The 17,460-nt window shown below is 45.8% G+C and overlaps 1 protein-coding gene across 2 annotated transcripts in view; it reads left to right on the forward strand.

Moving 5' to 3' along the window:
- SORL1 (sortilin related receptor 1) overlaps positions 1-16,017 on the forward strand; it is a 117,319-nt gene extending 101,302 nt beyond the window's left edge. For both annotated transcript variants that reach the window (XM_033171434.1, XM_033171433.1), the window contains exons 36-48: positions 929-1,041; positions 1,360-1,464; positions 3,298-3,370; positions 4,484-4,566; positions 5,157-5,253; positions 5,908-6,092; positions 7,394-7,513; positions 8,934-9,098; positions 9,391-9,565; positions 9,911-10,017; positions 12,728-12,920; positions 13,948-14,160; positions 15,779-16,017. In XM_033171434.1, coding sequence (XP_033027325.1) covers positions 929-1,041; positions 1,360-1,464; positions 3,298-3,370; positions 4,484-4,566; positions 5,157-5,253; positions 5,908-6,092; positions 7,394-7,513; positions 8,934-9,098; positions 9,391-9,565; positions 9,911-10,017; positions 12,728-12,920; positions 13,948-14,160; positions 15,779-15,846 — 1,697 coding nt within the window. In that variant the 3' untranslated portion in view covers positions 15,847-16,017. The remainder of the gene's footprint in view (positions 1-928; positions 1,042-1,359; positions 1,465-3,297; positions 3,371-4,483; positions 4,567-5,156; positions 5,254-5,907; positions 6,093-7,393; positions 7,514-8,933; positions 9,099-9,390; positions 9,566-9,910; positions 10,018-12,727; positions 12,921-13,947; positions 14,161-15,778) is intronic.
- The last annotated feature ends 1,443 nt before the right edge of the window (positions 16,018-17,460 follow it).

Below are 17,460 nucleotides of genomic sequence, written 5' to 3' on the forward strand. Positions count from 1 at the left end.
CCAAACCCCAGGGCTTTTCCCTTTTCAAAAAAAGCTGCAAAACTTTTAGCTGATCCTAAAAAAAGGGCTTTTGCCTTTGCAAAAAAGCTGCAAAACTTTTAGCTGATCCTCAAAAAAGCCAGGGCTTTTCCCTTTGCAAAAAAGCTGCAAAACTTTTAGCTGATCCTCAAAAAAAAGCAAAACAAAACAAAACAGGGCTTTTAGAGGAGGAAAACCAGAAAAATATTTTTTTTCTTGTTTCCTCCTCTAAAAATGAGGTGCGCCCTATGGTCCAGTGCGTCCTATGGAGCGAAAAATACGGTAGCTGCTTCAGGCAACAAATGTTGAGGGACAGGGGACAGACAAGAGCTCTGTGTGTCCTGTGGCCTGCCTTGTGCCCTCCAAGGTAGCCCTCAAGTGTACTGGCGGATGCTGCTTCCCCTCCCCACAACCATTAAAGTCAGATTTGGTTGCCAGTCTGGTCAGCATCTATAGATAGCATTGTTTATTTATTATTTCAATTTGTGTGCTGCTTTTCCACGTAAATGTGCCCAAGGAGACTCATAAGAGCATAAGAAGAGTGATGCTGGATGAGGCCAGTGGCCTGTCTAGGCTAATGGAGTAAGCAAGTGCCTACAGGAAGCCGGCAAGTGGGGTCTTTCCCCATTTTCAATTCCCAGAAACTGGCATCAATAGGCCGCCAAGAGTGGAGTCGAGATATTGTAACATTGGAAATCCAAACTATCTTTCAGTAAAACCTATTACTTAACATTGGTTAGTTAACATTTATAGGCCAGATTCTGTATATGACAAAACATTTCTGTGCAATGGGATATTCATGGAATGGAAGGGGTGTAATCTTGTGCAATCAGCAAAATGCCTTAGGCCGGCCCTGTCCTTGTCACTAATGATACCCACCCACCTTTCCTCCTCCCTCCCCCCCCCCCAGTGCCAGACCCTCCCCGGCATCTTCAGTTGTTGCTGAAGAGAGAAGCTGAAGGCGTTGTGGTTTGCCAGTGGGCACCACCAGCGAATGCCCACGGCCTGATCAGAGAATATGTTGTAAGTATTAACCGGACTGATGCCATACCAAGGGAGAGCCTTGGAGAAATGTGTGTGCTCACGAAAGTATTACTGTACTTTCCATATCATAAAATATCAGGGCGGTGTGCAGCAAAATGATAATCAGGTAGTTTGTCCTGGGGCCTCATTCCTAGAGCTGAAAGGATTTGGCTGACCTGGCCAGTGGGAAGTTGGGGAGGACAGCTCAGACTGGAAGTTTCACTTCCACCCAGTGCATTGTCTTGAAGAAGTGGGTCTGCTGATGCTTTGCTTTAGCTGCAAACCAGGACTGCTCCTCCCTCTTCTCTGCCATATTAGGTGGAATACAGCAGAGCTGGCTCCAAGGAATGGTCGTCTGTGAGAGCCGCCAGCAACTACTCGGAGATAGAGAGCCTGCAGGTCAACATGTTATATACAGTCAGAGTGAGTATATATCTTGAAAGTGATTTGCTTATAACACCCCCCTCGCATAGGCAGGTGAGAAGTGGCCTTTTGGGCTTCTCAGCTCAGTATTCTCCACACTAGGTCAGCAGTGAAAGTCACAGGTGCACAGGCAACAACAGAGGCTTTTGCTGGTGCTGGTAGGGTCCCTCCTCCTTCCGCCACCTGTAAAAAGTAAAGGTAAAGGATATCTGACAGTTAAGTCCAGTTGCAGACGACTCTGGGGTTGCGGTGCTCATCTCACTTTACTGGCCAAGGGAGCCGGCATTTGTCTGCAGACAGTTTTTCCTGGTCATGTGGCCAGCATGACTAAGCTGCTTCTGGCGAAACCAGAGCACACGGAAACGCTGTTTACCTTCCCGCCGGAGCAGTACCTATTTATCTACTTGCACTTTTTGGCGTGCTTCTGAGCTGCTAGGTTGGCAGGAGCTGGGACCAAGCAACAGGAGCTCACCCTGTCGCAGGGATTCAAACCGCCGACCTTCGGATCGGCAAGCCCAAGAGGCTCAGTGGTGTAGACCACAATGCCACCCTGTATCCCTGTTCAAATGAGACATGAAATAGGTCTTCTATTCTGGGGTGTGTGGGTGTTGCCGATAATAGTTTCTCTGGTTTGCAAAAGGTTGGCTGCTTCTGGTCTGCTGCGCAGAAGAGGGCAAAGGCCTGTTCGTTGTTGCCCCAGAGCTCAGGAGTAGTTCTGATCTTGAGAAGCTCTGTGTGTGTGTGTGTGTGTGTGTGTGTGTGTAGGAAGGAAACTCAACTCACGGGCCAAGCTTGGCCTGTGGAGCTTATATTTTCAAAACAATGTCCACCTGTCAATCAGCTGGTGTCATTTCAGTGGGCAGGTGGCATCAGCTGATGGGTGGGGCATAATTCTGTGTTGGCGCTGCACTCTTCTGACCATTGTCACATCTAGTTCTGGGGTGCAGAACTTGCAACCCTTCAGATAGTGTTGGAGCACGCATTTCATCCACCTTCATGGTGAGTTGGCCAGGGACAATGGGAGTTGTAGTCCAGCAACATCTGGAGGGTCACAGGTACCCAATACCCCTTGGTCTAGATCCATGGCTAACAGTGGGACCCAGACAGGCATTTCCCAGCTCTGTCTGGGGAGACCAGAGTTTAAACAATGGGATGTTCTGCATGCAAAGTGGGTACTCTAGCGGTGAGCTATAGCCCCTCCTTAGACCTGCTGCCTTCCTTCAACTTGGTCAACATGTTGCTGAAGGGGGTAGGTGGGCATCATGGTCTCCCTTTGCACCACCAGCCTGCAGCTGATTGGTGCCTGCCCAAAATATGCCCATACACCCGGGTCTTGAGTGCCTGACAGCTGCATAACAAATATCTGTGTGCCCCACCCTTCTTTGAAAAGCAGCCCCCCATGCAGCTCAGTAGACTGCATTTGAAACTCTCCTGCACATCAGAGACAGTCTGTGATGGCGGCAACAGAAGCTTCCCTGTTCCTTTTTGCTCCTCTGAGTCCTGCGTGAAACCAGGCATTACCAGAGGGATGGAGAGCAGGTGGGACGAGGCGATGGTGCGGAGTTGAGGGTTAGAGAAGTGGCCTTGCTGTAGCAGCCGTCAGGACCCCTGGCTACTACTGGCACCTGGAGGCTTCTTGCTTCCCAGAGCCTCGTTTTTCAGGCTCCCAAGTCTGCCCACCCAGTGCTGTCCTGCAGAGGAACAGAAGCAAGGCATGTTGTTGCCTTGCACACCGTTTCCCCATCAGCTGTCGCCTGTAAACCTGGTTTGTTTTCACTTAAAAGTCGAACAGCATGCCTTCTTGCATATTAACTAGCCTTCTCGTTTGAAAAGGTTGCTGCGGTAACTAGCCGTGGAGTGGGAAACTGGAGTGATTCCAAATCCATACGAACCGTAAAAGGCAAAGGTAAACTGTTAACTAATTAATTTCTTTTACCTCTTGTTTTGTTTTGCTGCACCAAGAAGCAGACCAGAGAGAGAAAAAACCTAAATCTATAAATGAGTCTGAGCTGTCTCACATTTTGTTATTTTAATATTAATATATTCACTGGCAGCCTTGGGATGTTCATTATGTTCCTCTCGCTCTCTTCCCTAGGCTGTGCAGTGTGGCAATTACAAATCCATCTATAGTAGCTAACGATTTGCACATATTGTAAATATTAATCACTTGCTACATTAAGCAGCTATGCCTTTTCCCAAACTTAACCATTCTCTACTAACAACACTTTTTTTTTTACCCTCCAGCTGTTAATGGACTACAATCCCATCATCCCCAGCCACCATGGTAAATGATCAGGATGATGGATATTGTAGTCCAGCGACATCTCGAGGGGTGTCAGGTTGGTGAAATATGGGCTGAATGATTAGGAATGGGACTGTGAGAATGGGCCTTTCCCCCCCACCAGCTCACCCCCTCTTGCCTATAAATTATGCCCCCCTACACACACACACACACACACACACACACACACACACACACCTTGGGATGCCTGTAGCAACATCCATCCTAACCCTGGAGCAGGGATGGGGAACTTGTTGCTGGACTGCAACATCCATAATCTCTGATCGTTGTCCATTCTGACTGATGGGAGTGGGAGTCCCCATAGCATCAGGGGTGCAGGTACTTGGTTTCAACTGTTAGTTTAAGAGGATTGACTGTAATTAATTCAGCACAGTCAAATCATACTCCTAATCATGGTTGGCATTGACTTTGCATGCAAGAGGGAGTGGGAATGTGAGATTTTACAGTCCATGTTTTGGGGACTGCAACGTATACATCAGCCCGAATGGGTTGTTGTTGTTGTTGTTGTTGTTGTTGTTGTTGTTGTTGTTTATTAAAGGCTGTTGAGACCTACTTGTGTGTCACAATCTACCAGTTCATTACTAGTGTCCAGATACTTTCACTGTGATGGACTGGCAGAGTAAGCTGAAAACACAAAAAGAGAATTTTCCATTGAAATTTTTGCAAATTTCAGTTTAGTGACTGATGCCAGTTTTCTCTGTTTCCTCTCTACCTTAGTTATTCCACCACCTACGATCCATATTGATAGCTACAATGAAAACTCCATAAGCTTCACCCTTAAAATGGAAGCTAACATCCAGGTAATAAAAATTCATGGCTGAAAAGCCCAGCTCAAATAAACCACACAAAAGATTTTTTTTTGAAGTGGCATATAAATGGTGTGCTTTGGAAAGGTTTTCTAAGGTGGTGCAATGATGGATTGGGAGCAGGTGTTGGGAATGAGGCAAATAAACCACAATCATGATGCCATTAGGGGTTTGCAATTCCTAGGCAAACAGAAGTTTTAATTACACTAACTCTGAATCTTAAACATAATAAAATTCCTAGTATTGGTACCCATTTCGTCTGACAGAGCCTTTTTGGGAGGTGCAAATATAATAGAGTATATTTCTGCCTTGCACTTAATCAGTCTTAATTTAGTTAACAATGATCCATTATGTTTCTGTTGCACCAAGTTCCTTAGAGAGCTGCCTTTCAAAACCAAAGATGGGGAGGAGAATCAGAGCAGATTATAGCATAATAATCCTCATTCCTGAATGACTGGCCAAGCTGACATATGTAGGAGTGGCCAGTCATTTACAAGGAGCTTTTGGTCCTTCAAACTCACCATTTAAAACACATGCACTGTCTTACTTATTTGTCCCATGCATTCTCTGCTGCCTCCTGACAGGTGAATGGTTACGTTGTGAAAATCTTCTGGACTTTCGACACCCACAGACAAGAAAAAATATCCTTGCTCATTGATGGGGGAAAGTCGGCACAAACTGGTAAGCCTCACCGGAATATTCATTTCACCTGGCAACATCTAATGGAGGATTACCACTGATCAGCAGGGCCGGTCCTATCATTGGACAGGGGTGAGGCATCAGCCTGCGGGCAGGAAGGTGTTGAAGTACAATGCTTGCTCTGTGTGTCACATGGCTTGCTGCACACTACCTAAGCTAGCTGATGACCCCAGGTGCATTGGATGAACGGGGAAAAAAGATTCATTTACTAGTCTAGTGAACTTCTTGTACAGGGAATGTACAGGGGAGGTGGAGGCACTGCCTTGTACTTCACCCTAGGCAACAAAGTGTTTTGGGCTGGCCCTCTGGATTCACCCCAGTCGACTCACCTGGGAACAGCAGAAATGCTAAATGTTCAGAAAGCTGGTGAGCAACACCACCCTACCTGAACCTACCACTACTGGGCCCACATGACCACTAAATCAGGTGAATTTCACAGGGCCAAATGCAAAATCTTCAGAATGCTCCCCCTCTTTAAAACAAGCAAGCAAGCAAGCAAAACCCTTTGCAACCTGGAAACGGGCTGCCAAAGTGGGAGGTTGTTTTGGCTGGGCACTAGACAAGCCTCATGCTTCTTATTTGGGGAGGGTGATCCACATCCCTGCTTAGCCCAATTATTTTCTCCACCCTCCATAGTGAGTAACTTGACAGCTCAGACACAGTACGAGATTTCTGCATGGGCCAAGACGGAGCTGGGTGACAGCCCCCTGTCTTTTGCCCACGTGGTGACCAGCGGCACAAGACCGCCCCCTCCCAGTCTGAAAGCCAAAGCTGTGAATCAGACAGCGGTGGAGTGCAACTGGACTGGCCCCAAGAATGTGGTAAGGGTTCCTTTCTTTTTCTTCTTGTGGAAAGATCCCCCAGATAGAGCAGAAGAGCCTGTGCTCTTTCTAAATGTCACATGTTGGTCCCAGATAGCAGAATCCTGTGTTCAGGATGCCACATAGCCCAGCTGTTAAAGACCACGGCTTTTCATCAAAAAGGGGCAAGCTTATGGTTTTCCTATTTTCAGGGTGTGTATCCCATCCAAAGCCAGTGTGGTAGGCCATTTATTTGTTGCTTATTACAAAAAAATGTATCAAAGCAACTAACAGTTAAGAATGTGTACAAAACACGAAATTTAAAATGCAATCTAAAAAAGAAATTTAACTTAAAGTGTTCATCTTGCAATAACATAAAAAGGAGAAATCCCACCCTACTAAAGTTGAACATCAATACAGGCTTGCAGATAATCATACCCTACGACCCCAATTAAGTCCTAATCAGGAACATCTTTGTTTGGTGCCTGAAAGTTGGTAGCAGTGGCACCAGGCGTCTCTTTCTGGGGAGAGTGTTCCACAGTTTGGGAGCCACCACTGAAAAGGCCCCTTCTCATGTTGCCACCTTCCACTCCTCCTCATCTTTCAGAGGGCCTCAAATGATGAACTTAGGATTTCCAGGTTTGTAGTACTTAAGTTAGGGAGTTGCTCAGAGCATTCAATGAGCTTTATAAATGAGATTTGAACCCAAGTCTCCCATGCACCACTTACTCCAAGTTGTAGAGATTGGCTGTGAGAGATGTGGCTTACAGTAAATACCTTTTTAGTGTTAAATCCACTTGCTGGGATGTGCATTTGGTCCAGAGTTAATAGCTGGCAACCAGACAGAAAACCCTTTATACTCTTGAAGATACAGTCGTACCTTGGTAGTTGGACGCCTTAGTTGCCGAACAAATTGGCTCCCGAACGCCACAAACCCGGAAGTGAGTGTTCCGGTTTGCGAACATTTTTGGGAAGCCGAATGTCTGATGCGGCTTCCATGGCTTCTGATTGGAAGCCGCACCTTGGTTTCTGTACGGTTTCAGCAGTGGAACTGACTCCTGGAACGGATTAAATTCGAGAACCAAGGTATGACTGTAATTCATTCCTTTTTAAATTTCAGGCATCAGTTCAGTTTGCCACGAAGACCACTGCAACAGTGGATGACTACGTTATTATTATTATTATTATTATTATTATTATTATTATTATTATTAATGGATTGGAAAATTCAGTGGATTTGTTTGCAAGATTTTAGGGTGGGGAAAGAGTTTCAATGTGCTTTTCTTGCTTGCATCTCCCTCCCCGCCCCCCCCCCTTGACAGGTATATGGCATATTTTATGCTACATCTTTCCTGGAGCTCTACAGGAATCCCACCAATGCCACCACCACACTGCACAACATTACAGTCATTGTCAACAGAGATGAGCAGTACTTATTTCTGGTAAGGAGTGCACCATTGATCTTCTCCCCCTCCCCGCTCCTGCCAACCAATGCAGCTTGGGCTGTTGTTGCATATAAATTCAATATCAAAAGAGGGCATCTGATTAGGGAAGGGCCATAGATCAGGGAGAGAGCTTTTGCTTGGCACGCAGAAGGCTCCCACTCCGATCCCTGACATCTCCAGATAGGAAGACCCCCTGCCTGAAATCCTGGCATGCTGTTTTGCCAGGCAGTGTGGACAACACTGAGCAAGACTCCGTATAAGGGCAAGTTCCTGTGCTCCTATTCTACGACTTTGAGGAAGCTGCCACAAAGAACAATACGATATTCTCAGGGTGGCGGCGTATTCTGTTAACAGCTAGCAGCCTTGTACCCATTCAAGGTGTTCTAGTGTAAGCTCATAGGGGCAGATCGCCAGTGTATTTTTGCTTGGGCAACTCTAACATGTGCCATGTACACTGCATGCACAAGCATGCCTTTGGTATCTTGGGAAGAGGCTCTTCTGAATAGGTTCCTTCTTTTTGTGAGATAAAAGTCCCTAAACGAGAACAGCAGGGTCTTCTCTGTTCCACATGTTGTGGAATTTCCTCCCCATTGTCATCACTTTTTTCAGTGTCAGATAAAAACCTTTTAAGGCTGAACTGAATTTCTTCCAGCAAACGTTTTGCTTTTTTGGGGGTGGGGGTGGGTGGTTGCTGTTTCACCTCTGCATGCAGACTTGATTGGCTATGGTGCCCTTTATGGTCTGAAAGATGTTTGCTCTCCTTACTCAATGCTGCCATTGTATAGAAGAGTTTGCCAGTTTGGTGCCCTCCAGCTGCTGAACTCCTAACTCGTATCAGTCCCAGCAACATGCCTGATGGCCAGGGATGGTGAGGGTTGTAGTCCAGCAACACCAGGAGGGCACCAGGTCGGCTACCCTTGCCATAAAGCCATTCAGATTTGGTTCCAATCTTGTTTCCAGAGATACTTTTGTTTCTGACACATTCCTCGTGAATGTATCTTAACGGGAAGACCTCGGATTTGGTTCAGACAGGCAAGATCCTTAAGTGCAGGAGTTACATGCTGCAGATGGGAAGCTCTGTGAGCTGACAGACTGCTGCGTTCTGCGCCAGCTCCACGCTCAACACCGCCATTTTGCTGAAATGGCCTTGTAGCAAAATACAGAGACGTGCATTTAAAACAGTTACCATAATCCCTGACCAATGGTCCGGCTAGCTAGAGATGATGGAAGTCGTAGTCCAAAAACAGCTGCAACCCAAGTTTTGGGAAGCACTGATTTGAAATAAACTTCCCGGAGTCAAGTCGCTTTTATTGAATCGAGTGGCAGCGGTTGCTCTGTTGCGCTGTGGGTTATAAAAGGAGGCAGGGGACATGCTAGAAAGCTGTATAACCGACTAACAACTGCTGACCTCCTTAAGGTACGTGTGATATCCCCATACCAAGGGCCGCCTTCCGATTACATCGTTGTGAAGATGATTCCTGACAGTCGCCTCCCCCCTCGGCACCTTCATTCAGTGCACCTGGCAAAAACCTTTGCGGTTATCAAGTGGGAGTCTCCTTACGATTCTCCTGACCAAGATATGGTGAGATTGTTGCTGTTGTTGTTGTTGTTATTTTATTATTATGTTGTGAAAGGATAGAAATTGAACACAAGCTAAATAAATGCCACCCAGTTCCACCAGACTTTTCCCTAAGAGATGGGCTTTGGAGAGTGCTGGGTGGGGAGATCGCATCCTAGGCTAGCTGTGCAGTTCTCCTTAAGCAAAGGCCAGATCCTCTTGATGCTTCAGCTGGCCTTTAGCATCTCAGGCCCTTAACAAGAGAACTGGGGTGTTGTGGGAGAAGGAGCAACTCACCATTCTGCTCCCTTCACAGTTGTATGCTGTAGCAGTGAAAGATTTAATAAAGAAAACAGACCGGATCTACAAGGTGAAAACTCGCAACAGCACCGTGGAGTATACCATCAAGAAGCTGGAACCCGGTGGCAAGTACCATATCATCGTCCAGCTGGGAAACATGAGCAAAGAGGCCAGTTTGAAACTTAGCACAGGTAAGGAATGTCCGAGAAAAAGTAGTGGAATAAGAGGACCGTGCTGAGTTTGTACTTCCTTGTTTCCCTCCCCAGCCAAAGCCTGCATTCCTGTTGTCACAAACCTGGGTGTGTCTTACTCTGTGCACTTGTAATTGTGTGCTTTTTAAATTTTTCAATAAATCATAAAGCAAAGCAAAACCTGGGTGTTTAAGCCCCATTGAACTCAATAGGGCTTGGCTCTGAGTAGACACGCATTGGAATCCAGTGCATATTGCATTCTCTATCGATAGGCATTTCAAAGAACTGAGCGAGACCGGTGGACAGATTGCTACTTACCTAAATGTTTCCCTTCTTCCTTTGCAGTTTCCCTGGCTGCACCGGATGCCTTAAAGATTATAGCAGAAAACGACCACATCTTGTTGTTTTGGAAGAGTTTAGCCTTAAAAGAAAGTCATTTTAGTGAAAGCCGGGTAAGTTACTATTGGAAGTTTGGGAGCTGCTGCTCAGCTTCCTGAGAGAGGTTTCCATGGCCTGAGACGGAGGAAGGCACCTGCAGCTTTCCAGACTGTCCCTGCACCTTTTCCCTCTATGCTGACTTCTCTCCATCTCTTTGATGTTTGGACTGATAAGTCTTAGGTTGCATCCTGCTTACAGCTTCCTGCTCTTCCTCACACATTTTCTCTGGGCCTGGAGGCAAGAGGTCATCTTGGGTGTATCAGTGTATCTTCTGAGAACAAAGGGGCAAGCACAGCTTCTTTGCTTCTCCAACTTAGATAGCTAGCACTGCAGAACTCTTTCATATCAATAATGTGCTTCCTTTATTAAACAGAAGCTTTATTATTTTACACCATGTCTCAGTTTGAATACCTTTCAACTGAGGGTGTGCTCCAAGCAAGGATTCACTTAACTAAGCTAACTTCCGCTGCTGCATATTAACTCTACATGCTAGCAACAGGGAGATGAAACATTTAGTAACGAATGGAGAAGGTTTAGAGAATATTTAGACAAGGTGTGTAAATCGTAAAAGAATGACGTAGATCTCATAGGGTGAAAGAGCAGTTATGTTATAATGAATAAAATCAAAATGACAGACAATATTTTTGTTAAAATGTTAGAGAAAAATGAGTTTAGAAGGTGATGAAATGAATCAATTGTGCGGAATATAAGAATGATGTAAAGAAGACATAAGAAGGAAGAAGGGAAGTCGATTAGTTGGGAAATTTTTGTGTTATGTTATATCTATGTATGTGGTTTATTTCAAATCAATAAAAAATTATCTGCAAAAAGAAAAACCTCTACATGCTAGCAGTTATAACCACACTTGGAGTGCCATGCTTTTTTAAAACCACTCATTCTTTCGTGATTTGATTGACACCTTGCCCTTCTGCAAGCCAAGCAAAAGCTAAAAAACCACAAAATGATAAAAGTAAAGACATTCGCCGTGTGAAAGCAGTATAGCAGCAAACAGCAAAATTGAGATGAGCACAAAGCAGCATTTTTAAAAAATGGACAGAAGATTGCATAGCCTGTGAGAAAATACAAAAAGGTGTTTTCCCCACACCAATTCCAGAACATGCTAAGGCTCTAGCAAGGGAACTGGCAGTTGATTTCTCCTCCCTGTGTCCAGTATCAGGTCAAGGGCCCATCTAGTCCAGCATTCTGTTCTTGCAGTGGCCAACCTGTGGGGAACCTGCAAGCAGGACCTGAGCACAAGAGCCCTCTTCCCCTCCTGTGGCTTCCAGCAACTGGTATTCAGAAGCATGACTGCCTCCAACTATGGAGCCAGATTATAGCCACCTTGGCTAGTAGCCACTGATATCTGTATCCTCCATGAGAATTTGTTCATCACCATCCAAGGAAACTTGAAGCTATTGGCTTCAAGGGGATGGATGAGCTGCCTTGCCCCTCTGTTCCTTTTTTGACTGCTGCAACACAGCAGCTCTGGGTGTTTTTCCTGACTAAAATGCACCAGCAAGCTTTAGCCTGTGTTTTTCTATTGCAGTAGCGACAGTCCTTCAATTAGAGCAGTTAGCTGGCGGTAGGGTAGCCCAGGTTGTGTCTGCATTGCTGCTTACCCTGTCCTGTGCATTACTGCCAGTTCCCAAGAGGGGAAGGCAGCAGGGAGCTCAGTGTTGCGCAGGCAGAGCAACAGAACCACCCCAGCCGCACCCACACCAGGCTCTCCGCTGCCATGCCCCTCTCCCCTCCCAGTAACTGGCAGCGACATTCAGCATTGGGAAGACAGAGTGGACTTTGTTGTTGTTCAGTCGTTCAGTCGTGTCCGACTCTTCGTGACCCCATGGACCAGAGCACGCCAGGCACGCCTATCCTTCACTGCCTCTCGCAGTTTGGCCAAACTCATGTTAGTAGCTTCGAGAACACTGTCCAACCATCTCATCCTCTGTCGTCCCCTTCTCCTTGTGCCCTCCATCTTTCCCAACATCAGGGTCTTTTCTAGGGAGTCTTCCCTTCTCATGAGGTGGCCAAAGTACTGGAGCCTCAACTTCAGGATCTGTCCTTCTAGTGAGTACTCAGGGCTGATTTCTTTAAGAATGGATAGGTTTGATCTTCTTGCAGTCCATGGGACTCTCAAGAGTCTCCTCCAGCACCATAATTCAAAAGCATCAATTCTTCGGCGATCAGCCTTCTTTATGGTCCAGCTCTCACTTCCGTACATTACTACTGGGAAAACCATAGCTTTAACTATACGGACCTTTGTCGGCAGGGTGATGTCTTTGCTTTTTAAGATGCTGTCTAGGTTTGTCATTGCTTTTCTCCGAAGAAGCAGGCGTCTTCTAATTTCGTGACTGCTGTCACCATCTGCAGTGATCATGGAACCCAAGAAAGTGAAATCTCTCACTGCCTCCATTTCTTCCCCTTCTATTTGCCAGGAGGTGATGGGACCAGTGGCCATAATCTTAGTTTTTTTGATGTTGAGCTTCAGACCATATTTTGCACTCTCCTCTTTCCCCCTCATTAAAAGGTTCTTTAATTCCTCCTCACTCACTAACTCCTACTCACTCACTCACTCCTCCTCACTAAGTCCACTCCTCACAGAGTGGACTTAGGTCCATTCATTTCAGCGGACCTGCTCTGGGTGAAACTGATTTGGACACAACCCAATATTTCAGTCCAGAACCAAATTACCTTGCTTTTTGTGTGTTTTGTGCTTAATTTCAGGGGTATGAAATACATATGTTCGACAGCGTGACAAATAACACGGCGTACCTGGGCAATACCACGGAGAATGTCTTCAAAGTCTCCAATCTGAAGATGGGACATAATTACTCCTTCACGGTGCAAGCAAGGTGTCTCTACAGCGGGCAGGTCTGCGGGGAGCCTGCGACTCTACTTTACAACGAAGTGGGAAGCGGTAAGGAAAAGATTTCCTCCTCTGATTCGCTTCTGCTTCTGTGTAGTTTCTTTTCAGCACTCACCGTGTTAACGTTTGGAAGCCTGGAATGTTGCGGCGATCAATGCAGATCCCCATGTGTTGCCCTTCAGCTAGATCTCTCATTTTTTTGTGCATGTTTATGGGCAAATTATCTCAAGTACTTCAGTGTCTTCTTTTGGAGCGACTTAAGTTGTGCTTTCTGTGAGCTGCCAATGTACGTAACAGGGCTTGCACCCTATTCTCTTGAAACTGAACCACCTTGAGTTTTCAGGGTCCCTAATTGTTTAGCTTTGGAGCATATGGAACAATTCCTCCTTGGTGGTCTTCCCATATGCCTTCTCAAGAGTGACCCTAGGAGCCGTTCCTCAGTGACTGAATCACCTCCTTGCATGTTAATTGGGTGGTTCTGGGATGCTTCAGAGACAGACCCTGCTGTCAAAATAGTAACAGGTACTTAACCCAGAACCACCACATCACTGCTTCCAGCCAAATGATTATCAGGCTAGAAGGACACCTGCCGTCAACTGGCCCTGCCAGGGTTTTAGCCTTCCAACTTTTCATAATCATAGCAGTCTGTGGAACTTTATAGCAGCATAGTATGACTTTATTGCAGTTAGCTCAACATTTGTTGGAAAAGTGGAATGCAAATATTAAATCAAGCAGCTTCTGCATCATTCTGGGAAAATACGAAGTCTCGATTCACATTTTGGTGTAAACAAATGAAATGCAGGTTGCAAACAATGGCTTTCATTCCAGCCGAGTACTTAAAACTCCATTGATGCATTTCACAAAGCCTTACAAATCAGTTCCCCAGGATTTTCAAATCTGATATTTTCTTAATCTCACTGGAAATCTATGTCCTAATACTGTTGTTAGAATTCTGTCTACTAATACTGTATTATAGCAGTTTATCTTTGTGAGATGCCCAGGGAACAGACGTGTGATGTTCGTATTTGTGTTGGGTAGCCAAAACAATGAATTGTATTCTTTGTTTCTCCTTCTGCAGGCAGGGATCCTGCTGCATCCACCATGAGCAAGCCTACAGACGTGGCTGCCATTGTGGTGCCGTTGTTATTCCTCTTGCTAGTGACGGTGGGCATAGGGTTCGTTGCCTTGTACATGAGGCACAGAAGACTTCAGAATAGCTTCACGGCCTTCGCAAACAGCCACTACAGCTCCCGACTAGGTTCAGCAATATTCTCATCAGGCGATGATTTAGGTGGGTGAGGCCGTTTTCCTAAGCCTTGGACGGGAGGACTTAAATGGGTGGAATCTCATGAGGGCAACAGTTGCATTAAGCTACAGAGGTTGAGGGTGTTTTGGTAATTAGCCTTTGTGTATATCTCCATTGTAGCATTTACAGTTTGAGAGGGGTCCTCAAGGACCACCTCTCCCCATATGAACCAACCCAGACCCAGCAATCATCATCTGAGGCCCTCCTTCATGTGCCTCCTCCACAAAAAGTCTGGATGGTGGCAGCACAAAATCAGGCCTTACCTGCATTGGCTTCCAGCTTCTGCCATGCTCTCCCCAGGGAGGCTCGCCTGACACCTTCATTATATATCTTAAGGTGCCATGGAAAGCAAAAACATTCCATTTCACCCCAGGACTTAAACCATCTATGGTCTTTTAAACTGTTGGGGAAGTATTATTTTTGTTATTATGTCAAGTAGGAATAGGAATAGGAATAGGAATAGGAATAGGAATAATTTATTATTGGCCAAGTACATTTTTCAACATACTTGGAATTTGTTTCAGCTACATTGCAATGTAAACATACAGACACTGTTCCTCTCACAATACAAAGAAGCAAGGAAACCCCACCCATAATTTACCCCCCCTTCAGTTATACAACTACGAATTTAACAATTTAATGGCACAAGGGAAAAAACTATTCTTGTGCCTGGCCGATTTTGTATATGAAGTCCTGTAGCGACGTCCAGATGGAAGTAAATCAAGCAGATGATGACCGGGATGTAAAGGATCTGCTACAATTCTCTCTGCTCTCTTCCTAACTCGGGTAGCATAAATTGTCTCTATTGAAGGCAAGCTAACACCAGTTACTTTTTCTCCAATTCTTACAGCTCGTTGGAGCCTTTTTTGTCTCTCTTGGAGGCTGTACTGTACCAAGCTATTATAGAATTACAGAGAACAGTTTCAATGATGCCTCTGTAGAATTGGATCAATACTTCCTGGGACAATTTAAATTTCCTAAGTTGACGCAGGAAATACAGCTTCTGGTCGACCTTTTTAATAATACTATTGAAGTTGCTTGAGCAATTTAAGTTATAAGAAATTATAGAGCCCAGGAACTTAAAGGACTCTACTACTACAACCATGTTACCAAGAATGGAAAGTGGTGGCAGAACGGAAGAGTGCCTTCGGAAATCAATTTTTTTTAAAAAGTATTTTTGTGTTTTTATATTCTAAGCTGCTCTGTGATCCTCAGATGAAGGGCAGTGTAGAAATTTGATAAATATTAATAATGAATAATAAACAATATTGGTTGTAAGTTGCTATGGATTGCCTTGGGCAAGATAAAGCAACTAACAAATTGCACTAGAGTTCTCATGCCGGTGGTCGGAGAACGTTGGATACAGCCCAGAGAGACCAAAACATCTGCAATGGGAAATGTTGGATTAAACATTAGGAGGAATTTCCTGTTGGTACAACTGTTGAACAGGCAGGTTCGGAAAGTAAAGGACCATGTTGGCCAGCTCTCCTGGGATCCTGAAGCAGAGGATTCCTCACATTGACCAAGTGTTAGCCTGGGCAGCCTTTGGTGTAATCTCCCAGTTCTCTGATTTCTTTCTGAAACGGATGTGTTTCATTCCCAGGAGACGAGGACGACGAAGCGCCGATGATCACAGGCTTTTCAGACGATGTCCCCATGGTGATAGCATGAAGAGCGTTTCCGACTCTGGAAACCAAAATGGTGTAAATATTTTATTTGATAAAAAAGGAGAAAAAAACACAGTCAACTGTTTATTTTAAAACAATATACAGTACATATATATATATCTATATATATATCTGCACTTTTGAGTTGCAATATGTTATTTTTGTATGGCCGGAAAAAAAGAAGAAGAAATAATTATTACACTTTGTAGTACACAGCTGTGAACTTTCAAACCAGGTTGATTTAGTAACAATTTCTGTCTCTTTGTTTCCCTCCCATTTCCAACCTTTAATTTAGTCTTACAAGGCTGTGCTTGCTGGGCATGCTTTTAAGTCTGTGAGATAATTCTCTCAAACCCCCCCCCCCCCGTCCTTGTTGACTTTGACTCTGATCCTCTGAGAAGTGGTGCGTAGTCAGAGAGAAACCGCTTGATGCTCCTTCCAGCTTTGACATGATAGCATAGAGTTGGTTGTGAAGAATGGCAAAAGTTTGGCTGCCACCGACATGGAAGCACCGTAATCAGCTCCCCCTCATAATGTGTAATATTGGAAAGGAGTGTGACCTCTAACCATCCCTTTCCCCATATCACTGGCCCCCACTGCGCTGGGAAAGGGGGCAGATCACAAAGTGGGGAGTCCCAGCACTCAGGCTGCAGCATGGCACTTTCCTCACCACTGCCACTCTTTCCCATACACAACTCAGTGGTTCACTGGAGCCACCTGGGCTGCAGTAGCCTCTTGAGTTAGCCTCAAGCCAGTGTGGTGTAGTGGTTAAGAGTGGTAGACTCGTAATCTGGTGAACTGGGTTTGCGTCCCCGCTCCTCCACATGCAGCTGCTGGGTGACCTTGGGCTAGTCACACTTATTTGAAGTCTCTCAGCCCCACTCACCTCACAGAGTGTTAGTTGTGGGGGAGGAAGGGAAAGGAGAATGTTAGCCTTCGGGTAGTGATAAAGCGGGATATCAAATCCAAACTACTCCTCCTCCTCCTCCTCCTCCTCCTCCTCCTCCTCCTCCTCCTCCTCCTCCTCTTCTTCTTCTTCTTCTTCTTCTGTCATCACGCACATCGCATGGGCTGTTCGTCGGCTTCAGAGCTTGTTCCCCAGCCTGAACAACTTGGTTGCCAGAGGTAGGAACGCTTCTGAAGGCCAGTTGCTAGAAGCCACAGGAAGGGAGAGCACTCTTGTGCTCAGGTCCTGCTTGCTGGTCTCTCATAGTCATCTGGTTGGCCACTACAAGGGCAGGGTGCTGGTTTAGATGAGTCACAGGCCTGAGTCACAGGCCTGATCCAGCAGGCTCCTGTGAGGAGACATTTCCTGGCCTACTCTCCTGCTTCTGTTCCCTGATTTGCTGTCTCGGATCTTTTGGGGGACCACAGAACTGCTACCGCCCCACCGGATAGTTTCTGAAAGCCCACCTGCTCCTTGACACAGTTTCTGACCGTTTCCAACGCTTGGCCACCCAGAGCGTAATTGGGGAACCCTGCAATGTTATGTGTTTCCATCACTGCACATTACCAGGGAAGGGGGACGAACAGGGCTGTTTTCAGAGCCCTGTTTCTAGTTTGGATGAAAGATGTGGGGGCAAGGAAGGACTGCTGAGAGGTTCCTTTGTGACCTTCG

The sequence above is a fragment of the Lacerta agilis genome, chromosome 15, assembly GCF_009819535.1.
Source record: "Lacerta agilis isolate rLacAgi1 chromosome 15, rLacAgi1.pri, whole genome shotgun sequence".
NCBI lineage: Eukaryota > Metazoa > Chordata > Lepidosauria > Squamata > Lacertidae > Lacerta > Lacerta agilis.